The sequence below is a fragment of the Clinocottus analis genome, unplaced genomic scaffold (assembly GCF_023055335.1).
Source record: "Clinocottus analis isolate CAN_PGR_092001 unplaced genomic scaffold, fCliAna1.0.p SCAF_6, whole genome shotgun sequence".
In the NCBI taxonomy this organism is placed as follows: domain Eukaryota; kingdom Metazoa; phylum Chordata; class Actinopteri; order Perciformes; family Cottidae; genus Clinocottus; species Clinocottus analis.
Window position 1 is genome coordinate 20,422,914 of NW_027176218.1, and position 12,214 is coordinate 20,435,127.

The 12,214-nt window shown below is 41.7% G+C and overlaps 1 protein-coding gene across 1 annotated transcript in view; it reads left to right on the plus strand.

Annotated features, from left to right (window-relative positions):
- cpne2 (copine II) overlaps positions 1-12,214 on the plus strand; it is a 40,046-nt gene that overhangs the window by 25,763 nt on the left and 2,069 nt on the right. The window contains exons 12-15 of the mRNA XM_068602701.1: positions 572-626; positions 1,104-1,155; positions 3,417-3,550; positions 10,927-11,163. Of these exons, the coding sequence (XP_068458802.1) occupies positions 572-626; positions 1,104-1,155; positions 3,417-3,550; positions 10,927-11,163 (478 nt within the window). The remainder of the gene's footprint in view (positions 1-571; positions 627-1,103; positions 1,156-3,416; positions 3,551-10,926; positions 11,164-12,214) is intronic.

Here is a 12,214-nt window from a genome sequence, read left to right on the forward strand (position 1 = left end):
TCCAATCCTAGCGCTTGAACTCTGCACAGGGCGGCTCTTGATAACAAGGCACCACCAGGGTACGTTCCTACTGCTACAGCTCTGGTTGGCCTGTCTGAATCCAGGACGGATTAGGGTCATATGTTTATTAGTGGCGTGAGACCATGAATACAAAAATTGCCTACTGACCACAACCATCTATTTCTGTTTTACAGAGTAAAGTCCAACATTTATGTCACTGACAAAATACTGACGAACACCAATAATTCATAGATTTCGATGGCGTTTGTAAGATAATGTAAATGTATTCTTTTGTCTGAACAGGTGGTTTGAAGAGTGATAAATCCCTCAAATTAAAAAAGATAGCATAACGTGTGTACATGCTTGCCTTCAGTGAAAGGTGCTTCTCTTAGTGAGAAGCCATTTTACAACATTGCTTCATTTTTTTCGGCCAGCTCTCAGCTAGTTTTTCTTTAAGTGTCTTTGAATTTGTCCTCTGCTGTCTAAATCCAGCTTGTTGAATTTAGATGAAAAATAAGAAAGAAAAAGGTTTAACTAACGGTCCAATCTGTTGTCATGGTTTCATTTTCAGCGACAAAATGTTTCCTGCTCTAGGATTTGGAGCTCAACTGCCACCAGACTGGAAGGTATGTGTGTGTGTGTGTGTGTGTGTGTGTGTGTTGTTATTGTTGTTTGTGTATATTCATGTATCCTAGACACATATGAGTGATACGTGTGTGTGTGTGTGTGTGTGTGTGTGTGTGTGTGTGTGTGTGACAGAGAGAGGAGGGGTTGTGAGGATTGTATGTACACACACACACACACACACACACACACACACACACACACACAGATAAAACTGTAAGCTATATACATGCATATTCACATGATTACGCAACTGTCAACCCATCTGTGTTGCCATGGCACTGAGCTGATGAAAAGGACAAAGGAGAGAGAGAGAGAGAGAGAGAGAGAGAGAGAGAGAGAGAGAGAGAGAGAGAGAGAGAGAGAGAGAGAGAGATGGGAGGAAGGTGTGGAGATATGGATAGTATTTCTCAACAATATTCTACAGTGTAGTGAAGGAAGAATATCAAGTTTCTTGTGTGGGTTTCTTGTGTCCTCAGGTGTCACACGAATTTGCCATCAACTTCAACCCCACCAACCCGTTCTGTTCAGGTGAGTTACTGTCACCGATACCATCGATGACCTTGCTGCTACATTTGAAATGATCAATGCCGATGTGTACACATACATGTACACTGTATATGCAGATACAGATACGAAAAAACTAGAGCACTGCAGGAATGAGTCCCAAAACCCCGAGTTGACATATTTGCACTTTCGTTAATTGGTTTCTTGTTTTCTTTTGGTGAGATGTCTGAAATAAGGTCCGTGGTTAACACAAGTAGATTTTAAGGCATTGTTCTATGATATGAAATGCTTCAGTAAATATTCCTTTTGTGTATTTTACTCGTCTTGGTTACTAAGAAATGACTAAATAAGACTTCTGGGGTTGCAGGGACATTAAACCGTATGACACGAAACACAAGTCTGCTTTCAGCTTTGTGGTGGAGTTGTTGAAGTCCTGCAACAGTGGTGTTGTTTGCTTTATCTTAACGTTGGCTTATTATGTCTGGCAATTGTATTTTTGTTTACATTTTTTCCCCCCAAAGTATACTTTTTTTTAACGTTATCTTACTGAACTGAACATAGAATGTATCACATACTTGTGTTTGCCACAGAGCTTAGTTTCTGCAATTTTCAAAATCCCACTGGGTCAGTATCAATGTAAACTTCTGGGTTGGCCTCCAAACATACGTAGCATCCCTCCAGCATTTTATATATCTGTCTTTGTAGAAAAGAGGGTTGGTGAGTGAAGACCATTGCAACGTTGTACGAGACGTTGTTGCATACAAACTTGTTCGGAAGAACCATCTGATCCTCTGTCGGCTCTCGTACCACACTGACACATTGACTTGTTTTTTGTTTTTAACTCTATTCCATTTATAATAGCACAAGCTGAAAACACTCTCCCTTATCTAAACTAATAGGTTGTTGGCTTCTTTATGGCCCGGAGCTACATCTTCCCCGGAGCAAGCTGCGTTAACAGATAGGAGTTACTAAGCTGTTCTTTCCCTATGAAGATGTAAGACATTGTCTTATGCGTCTACAAAACACCCTGTCATGCCCGTAATAAAATATGACTACACTAGTATCGCAACAGCAACGAGGTTGCCAGCACTCTTTAAGAGACTCGTGTTCTCTCTATACATTCATATAGAAGGTTGCAATGCTAATGTGACTTTGTGGAAATAAATACAACACGACAGAGAAAGAGATGACACATCACTGCAAGAGTATTTTTTCGGTTTAACAACGATGCAACACACCCTGTGAAAAAAAACCCAACCTCTCCAGATAATATGACAGCAAAGTTGGAAATTTGCTAATTTTAGTGATGGAGCAAATGCAGATGTTAACATGTTAACTCGTGTGCCGAACGTGGCAAACATTGTACTTGCATGTCACTTTTGTTATGATGAGCAACCTCACAAAGCTGCTAGCAGTCCAAAGGTTACTCAGCAAATACACACTATAACTAATATTCCCTCAGTATCTTGCACCTTGTTTTGAAGAACAGTGCATCAGTGAACGCAACAAATGTGTTAATTTGCATTGCCAAACGCATGACTTGAGTACCGACTGCTGTGAGCCCAACTGTGCGACCCAGAAGGAAATTGTGCACCGCCTATTTTAGTCTGACAGAGGCAGGAGGTTCTGTGTGTTTCTTTAAAATAGATAGTGCAGCATGTCGTTATTAAACATGTGCCTCCACAAACGCCCTTTCTTTTTCAGGTTAGCTGGTGAACTGCTTCTCTAAAGCTACGTAAGAGAGCATTATAGCTCAGCTTTTCTTGGAAAGGTCAATTCAGCCTCCAGTGCACTCTAAAATTAAAAGTTCCGGGCCAAACAATAAAACCTGATTTGAAAGACTGCAGTCTCAAAGTGCTGCTCGAACTACCATATAAAACAATTTTGATATATAGCGAGATATAAAGGAAGCGAACACAACTTCTAAATCAAGAAATAACCTGTGGAACCAGTGTTTAAGCTGCAATGTTGACTTCCCAGTTCCCGTAGTAAACATAAAAACATGCAGGTTACCAATGAAGTCATTCACACATTCAATCGTCTGGTTGTTTACGCTGATTGGAGTCTTATGAGAAACAAAAAATTTCATTAGCTGCTGCCCCAGTTAGAAAATGTCTCACTTGAGATGCGACAGACATTTTTTTTCCACATTTCCCTCCCCACCCCATCACAAACCTCTCTTCCTCCACCACTCGCTGTCTCTCTCCGGCCCTCTTCACTTCTCATCTGTCTTACATTTAAGGTTTGTTGAAATTGAAAGCATTCCTGTCTCTTTCTCTGTGTAGGTGTGGAGGGTATTGCCCAGGCCTACTCGGCCTGTCTCCCTCACATCCGCTTCTACGGCCCAACAAACTTTTCTCCAATCATCAGCCATGTGGCACGTTTCGCTGCCCAGGCACTCCAACAAGAGAACGCAGCGGTAGGTTTTCCTTTCCATGTTTGAATTATTCTTCAGTTGTCATGCCTGAACTCAGCCGGCCGTGTCACAACACCTTCTACCCACGACACACCTAAAAGACTTATGTAGCACCTGTGATGTCAGCCAGAGGTTTCTGAAGGAAATGTAGGATGTGGTTGATGAATTGAAACTCATGCTGATCCTGTCAATACATGCACAAGCTGTGATTGAATGGTTTCAAAATGACAAAGGTTGAGCGGGGGTCATGGGAATGTCACTATTCCACTTTCCATTTAGCGTTACATTTGACACTTTGGTTTTGTACTGCTGCTTTTTAAGAGGTATATCTACTTTTTTGTATTCCTTTGGGATGATAATGAAGTTGAAGTTCCTGTGGATTAGATGGTGGAGACTAAATCGTTGGAATAATGAGCTGTTTCAGTTATGTCCCTGACAGCCTTTAGGCTGCGGTTATCTGTAAGAGGGTTAACTTATTTCAGGAGCTTTCTGTTCTGTACTATCCTCCACCAACAGCCTGTCCTGCTAAACTGCCTATTTTATTCCTTGGGTTGGAGCACGCACCATTGTTGTCTTTTGTCTTTAGCCACACAGCGGGTAAGGCTTTTGATTGGTATGAAATATCGGGTATGAGCCATGTTGATGAATTTTATGGCAACATGCATTTTCCCAAGAGGATGCAGTTGACCTTTTTGTTTTGATTATGAAATGTCTCAACAACTGATGTGGGGAATGCCATGCAATTTGGTTAAGGGATACTTGCCATACATTTCTCACTAAGTATTGGGGTTTTAAATATAAGTAAATGTGTACTTGCTTGAGAGTGTCTGCTACCTGTTTCCATTGACACAGACGAATTCATGAATGCACCTACTAGTGCAGGTAGTAGGATACTAGTAGTGGGATTCATCATATTCCTTACAAATTTCCCGACAGTATCTGAAACTCTTCTTTTTCTCTTCAAAGTTATATTTTCCCTGCCGCACTCGTTGCTCAAAGACTACTGCTCCGCTCCTCGGTGAACTATGATTTGACAGCTAACAGACTGTATAATGCTTCACTACCTTCTTTCATTTCATCTTTTCACAGGATTCTTCACCTTTCTCAATGCTATCAAACAACTATTAAAGGTCTACCCGGTCCCCACTTACGTCATCTCTTTCATCCTCTTATTATTTCTGCTTTCCTTGTCATGAGCTTTTTCCTGTAGCCTGTCAAGAGGCCACTTTCAAATCAGTATTTGAAGATTCCCATCATACTCTCGCTGGCACCCAAGCATTTCCCCTGAGGATTCTGTCCAGTGATGTTTTTCTTTGTCCCTTCATCCCTGCTCTCTCAGGCTGTTTGTGGTCCAGACTATGAACTATGAACCACTGTAAAGTCATACTTTGACCTCAGAGGCAGCATCAGGACACCAACCTCTGTTCTTCTTTGCTTTTGTAGACATCCCTTGTCTCTGTAATCCTTCACATTCACCCGCGGACCAAGGTTTGATCATAATTATTCTATTGATGATTCAACACAAACATGACACTAAATTGTTAAATTTACTCACCAATAGAGGAGCAGTAATAAGCAGCGAGTACTGTCAGTGTCTGTTTGTACTCGTAATTTATCCAGTCTGATGGCTGACTGGACAAAGAAGTGTGTGCATCTGTTGGCTCCGAGTCCTGTCACATAGACCAGAGTGCAAGGGCCGAGGGTGACAGACTAGAGTGACAACTTCTGTAACTCTCTTCTTCTACATCACACCTCTTTTCAGATGAGACACTGACCAGGCATTTCACACATTTTCGGCTAAGCAGCATGATAGTAGAGCATCCTCCATCTCATTTTCTCTATTTTTATGTCTGTTTATCTGTAGTTTCCCTCCTCTCCTCTCCAACCTCTCATGTGGTTGACTCTTCCTTGCGAGTGGCGTAGCTCTACGGAGGGTAGTGTCCATCAACCTGTCCACTACTTAACCCCATTCATCGCTGGATGGGTTGCCGTGAAAATGTTAGCATTTAAACACGCTAAACAAAGACGAGGAACATGTTAAACAGCATAACACTGCCATTGTGAGCCTGTTGGCATGCTTATGTTAGCATTTAGCACTGTTGTGGCTAAATATTGCCTCACAGAGACACAAACTGTGGACTTTCAAACTGCCTTCCCATGATAAGAAATTCTTGCAGAGGCAAAGAGCAGATATAACATGTCATCGTAAAGTACGCAGGGAGGCTAGTCACAGTTTCTAGGCAACAACAACATTTGCAGTTGTTATCTCATTGGTTGTACTTTGAAAAAGGTCAGCGGCATCCATGGTCCTCACTGAAATAATTTGAAGTTTGAGCATGGCAAACCGCTGGCATTTTCTCCCTTCAGGAAAACAACGGCACGGCCAGCTCAGAGGGATTTTACCGCTGATCATATGTGGGTGGCTTCAGTCTTGTTTTGTTTATGTACAACATCGCTAATCAAATTAGTGGCACACCTGTCGTCTCTTCTCTTCAGAAAACCTTTTTGGAACAAGAAGAGCAAATCACAGCTCAGCCTGAGTAGTTTTAGTTAAAACCACTGGATTCCAGCGTGATGTGCTTCCATTTGGTGGGCCCTTGTGTTGTGTATCTGAAGCAGTTACACATACAAATACAAATCGGGAACAAGCCTAAGGCTCTGTCTCACATCCAGGAAGGCTTTCTATTTTTGTAGCATTTCTTAGTAATAACTCACACAGTTTTCCTTGGGCTGTGACCTATGCAACATTCTCAATGAAATGAAGTCTCAAATGAGCAGTAGGCCCTTCACTTAGCAGCCTTTTTGACATGTCATAGCACGGTGAATGAGAAAATTAATTATGGTCCCGTTATGGTCTACTTAGTGTGTCACAGTCATTCAGGTGAGCCAGCATGCACAATACCAGGGCCCTGGTCCACCTGAATGAAATTAATGTTAATGATTACACTTGTGTTTACCCTGCAATGACATGTCAAGATAGGCCTGCGCCGGCTCATGTGCTAGTCTCTCCTGGTTCAACTAGTCTGGACTGGAGCTTATATTGATGAAAGTCCAATGACTAATGCTGCGTTCAGGTTGTGAAAAAATCCTTTTTTCAACTCTGGCAAAAAAATCCCATGAGCACCGCCCGTCATCACCGCCGTCCTGCCTCTGCTGAATCAAACTGTTGCTCGTCAGCCTGAAGTAGAGCTCGTAGCGGCTTCATTCAGACACTGTTGTGGGACTAATATTATGAACCCAGACACGATGGAGTTTGATGTTCTGACGTATGTGGAATTTACACAACAAGTATAAAGCAGATGACGGAAACGGTGACAGTTTTTACAGAGATAAGCCAGGCGTAGTTTCTGGAGGAGTCGGTGAAATTCAGCGAGATGTGTTATGAACCCAGACACGAGGGCATTTGATGTTCTGACGTTTTGGGGACTTCCACAACAAATATAAGGCAGAAATAGGGGTTATTTCTTCCACGGTCGATAGCGGAAATGAAAGCACTTTTCACGGCAATAAGCCACATCCCCTTTAAATTTGGCGTGAACACACTTTTATTGTCGAGCGAGTAAACTGACGCGGTGTGAACGCAGCATAGCAGTGGCTTATCTCAAGCATATATTTACATTTATATTATTGGTAATTGTGTGTGTTCTAATTGAGTAGTGACGATCCATTTTTTAACATATTTGAAACTTCACACAATTTGTGTGTAGATTGGAACACACATTCATGAAAAACCTAAATTACGCACAAATCGTTGTGTACAGTTGGAAATCTTATTTTTTGTTACCAAAGTAACTCGTACCAGTAACTTCCACTGATGCAGAACCAAGTCCAGCCAGTTTATCTATTTAAATTTCTAATTGCACGTTTCTATTTCAGAGTTAGCGATGCAAAAATAAACAGCAGTAGTAGTTCTGTAATTTTTTTAAAAGCTTGTGCCCGTGTATTTATCAGTTCCTTTCAATTCATGTCCGTGTTTTGGACAGCATGCCTGCGTTGCAGCTTCACCAAGTTTTGGCACAAACAGCGGTCCCACATGGTGTTGCTGATATTTATTTGTAAGGCAGCAAGACTCAGGTTTAATTACCCGGAAAGCTCAATACTATGTTTTTCCACAAAGAAAATACACAGATGTGTGACACTGGCAGTAGTTTTGGATCTCCAAACTATCAGCAAAAGGTCCGTTTTGCCTTCTTGTACTGTAGTCAGTCTCCTGCCTAAATCTGAAGAGAGTGCAGTGGCTGAGTATCATTATACTCCCACGGTGCTTTTTGTCCCTAATTGTATCCTGTCACCCTGTGGAGAACAAATACAAGAGCAAAATACACAAAGGATTGTACGCGTCTGTGTTGTGTGCCAGAATCCTTTTGTTTCTGTAAGGAAATGATTGCAGGCCCTTTTCTTGTTTTATATTACAGTGAGTTCAATCAGGGGGGGAACATAGGAAGGAGTGACACACAATGAGATCTGACAGCCACGGCAGAAGTGTGTGTGGACCACATACTGGGGTGGTGGTTAGACCTGTGTGTGTGCGTGTGTGTGTGTGTGTGTGAGTTGGGGTAGGAGGTTGGGTAGGTAGGCCGCACAAATCGGCTGCTGCTCTGCCTCAATCTTCCTGTTCCTCAAATAATGAGAGAACCTGCGACGGAAGAGTGTGTAACTGTGTGTACAAACACACCGCCGTTACTAACACACCGACTGCAGGCCAGTGCATTTTGTGCGTGTCCCAGTGTGTGAGAGACCCTGTCGATCTGTGTTATAATGATTCTCTAATGAGCGCTGCTGTTAGCACATTAAAGAGACAGGCTTCAGAGCCCTCCCTGTGTGTGTGTGTGTGTGTGTGTGTGTGTGTAACATAAAAGTGTGATTCTTTTTCCGATTAATGTCAGCGTGTGTCTTCATGCTTGTTGTTGTTATCATAGGATAACAATTCGCATTTTAGTACACCGAACCCCTGTGTGTGTGTGTGTGTGTGTGTGTGTGTGTGTGTGGCTGTGCCTACATATGATATAAGACAATAAGAGAGCTCAAAACTAATTATTTTTCAACAAATATAACTTCATAACCATTTGCTGTAAATGGTCAATTCTTTGGTGTAAGTAGGGACTCATTGATCAATATCAATATGCCGTACAATAATTGGTTCATTCACACCTGTGTGGTCAGCATGGCATACCATATTCATGGAGGTTTTTGGAGATTATAACCCAACATTATCTCTACTTTCTCTGATGATCATACTCATGCCAACAAACAACCTCCACTTCATGTGGCAGTTTGTGTTGTTGATACAACAAAGATGGAAGTGCTGGGTCATCATCAATTTATTAGTACAACAATCTATAGCAGCTTCTTCTGGTTCTTTTCCCTGTTGTTAGTGCCTCCCACCACAAGGCAGCATTATTCTGTTGTTTGGGAGCAGACAAAAGTGACAAAGAGTCACCTTCACACACTGCAAAGTAAATGGAGAGCAAATAATTGTTATCCTCCGGTGTGGGCGGGACTTATTCACACCGTCTCTATACTGGAAGATAGCTGGCTCGCCCACTCACTTCAGGCCTCTGGTTTCCACTTTTTGTTTTCACTTTATGCCTTATACCATGTATGGCTCAGACTCACACACACACACACACACACACACACACACACACACACACACACATCGTATCCTTGTGCGTACACTTGTCGTCTCACTAAAAATCTTGATTTCCTAATATTATCTTGAGTGCGATCCAGCCTGGCTGGCTGCACTTTGTCTTTTACATATTTCTGATGTTGTGGTTTACATCGTTCCCTCTCATGCTGTACTAATTTCCTCGGCATCAGTATTTCGGCACTGTGTTCATTTTTGCTTTCTTTCTACTCCAGAGCTTGTTTGCTTACTATGCCTTATCATTTATTGAAGCACTGCTTTTTAGAATACTGCTCGACCTTTCTTCAGCTGTCTTGTTTTACGGCCGGTGACTTTTCAATTTGGTTCACTGTCGTCAACCCCGTCTCAAGCAGACAGTTGTTTTCATCGAAAAGGCTTTGATGAACCCGCTGCAACACCAAATGACACCTGCAGAGTTATAAACTCACTGATGAACACATTGCAGCGTTTACCTGCTAAAGAGCCGGATATTTCTCTTTGTTCATGTTGGACTTCCAGTTTTCCCTGTCCATGATGTCCATAATGCTGCTCTATGCCGATTGAATACATGTTAGGATTAGTGTTTGCCAAAAAGCGAACTTTAAAATGTAACGTAGCTTTTGTAGCTTATAGCTTCTTGCTGCACAAAAATGTAAATTAATGTTGGTTAAAGAATCTTACTGTGTATCAGAATGTCCTTAGTACATCTTAATAATCTGATCTGATCGACTTCACACTTGCTGGGTGAAGATGGGGATCCAATGAGTGTCAAATTTTGTGCTATTTGGGCAAGCGGCGTGTTCAATATTAACACTCTGCCTGACTCGGACTGAGTCGAGTCAATGTCTGAATGCAATAACAAATAAAAAATTGCTTCCTAAAGAAAAAATATCTTTCTATCTTATGCAAGCATCTATGTCTGTATTTATCGCATATTTATAGGAATGGTCTCCGGAAAGTGCTTTATTTATCATTTGTGTATGTTTGTTTCTTGTAAATAAGAGCAGGATGAGTGCCATCTGTGTCCATCTTCAGACTTGTGAATGAAACAAATTTTTCTAGTTTATACAGACGTAAATATGCGTATGCCCTTCATGCATTCATGATGCGCAACTCATTTATTCAGGTTCGTCCTGTCAGAAAAGAATCATCAAATGATGAACTACAACACGTATGGATTGCAACATGCTGCATGATATTTCTGATGCTGAAGCCTAATCTCTTTCCCTTCTGATTCACTGCAAATGATTTGCTATTTGAGCCTCCTTTCTTTTTTCATCCCGTTCCCTTGTTCATCTGTCGATTCATTTTTTTTCCTTCCATCATTTTTTTTCCCAGGAGCAGATGGTGTTATAAGAATGGAGCCCAACTTGCTGTAATGCAGAAAAGCTTTCATTCTGGTTTCTATATTTTCTCTCTCTCCCTCGTCAAGCTCTCTCTTCCTCTTGAATACGTTCTGTCTCTTCTTCACCGTCACTCCTCACAATCTACATTTTGTTTTGTATCACTTCTCCGCCTCCACAACACTGTGTCACCCTGCTCACCATTATTAACTGCATAATCATAATGATTTCAATTTATTGTCCCAGTCTTTTTTCCTCTTGCAGATTCCTCTTCAAGTGTCTTGAGAGGAGATTCAAGATTTAGCAGTGACATCACACTCCGAGTGTTTCTCATTTGGCTTTGTGTCTTCTCTCCCGCATTTCTCCCTCCATATCTTCACTTCCACCACCCCTCTTCTCCCGTGCAGCAGTACTTTACTCTCCTCATCATAACAGACGGTGTCATCAGCGATATGGACGAGACGCGTCACGCCATCGTCCAGGCGTCGAAGCTTCCCATGTCCATCATCATCATCGGTGTGGGCAACGCGGACTTTGTTGCCATGGAGTTCTTGGATGGAGACGCCAGCGTTTTAAGGTCCAACACGGGAGAAGAGGCTGTTCGCGACATTGTGCAGTTTGTCCCTTTCAGAGATTTCCGAAATGTGAGTACCAGTCTCTGAAAACCAGCAGAGTGACATGGAACCTGCATTTAAATATATATATATATATATATATATATATATATATATATATATATATATATATATATATATATATATATATATATATATATATATGTGTGTGTATTCATATCATTGGATAGCTGCAAGTCATGGTCAATATTTACTGTAACAGAACAATTAATAATTGTAATTGTTGTCAAGTTGGTCACGTCTTTGCCTTCCAGCTGCTGTACATTCAGTTAGAGGACATTTGCACTGTGTTGTGTCACAAAGTCTAGTTAAACAAAAAACATAAAAGCTCCTATCCTGTAAATTCATACACATATACAGACACAAAGGTAAAGTCCAGTCTCAGGTGTATTGTATCCTAAATGGTTGATGCTCTCCTCAAATCTGATATGGGAGTCAGATCATCAGTTCCATCAGAACTGTGTGTGTGTGTGTGTGTGTGTGTGTGTGTGTGTGTGTGTGTGTGTGTGTGTGTGTGTGTGTGTGTGTGTGGTTTGATCAGGTTTGATTAACAATTGCCTCACAACTTAAGCAAACAACCACAAATATTTGGACTAAAATACAACAACCCAACCTCTCTTAGTAAAGTTTAACCTCTCTTAGTAAAGTTTGACATTGTTCGGTCAACATTTGCAGAGATGCCACTTCGGCGAATGTTTTGACTTGCCGATGGGATTTACAGTGTCTCTTTGACTCCATGTTAGTTCTGCGTTAGAGGCTTCACCTAATGACACGATGTCATGCTGTCTGAGTGTGAACGTGTCACCAAATGGCAGCCTGTCGCTACTCAGATTGTAACTTCTCACACACTCCACACATGCAGGGTCTGCGAGATGATGAGAGCTGCCTGGTTATCTCAGACTCGACAGAGACACTGTGAGTGTGTGTGTGTGTGTGTGTGTGTGTGTGTGTGTGTGTGTGTCTGTGTGTCTGTGTGTTGATGAGCATACAGCACATTTAAGATGCTGTAGTGTGAGTGAGTGTCCAAACATGTGTGCTTCAGATAAGCACATGGGTTATA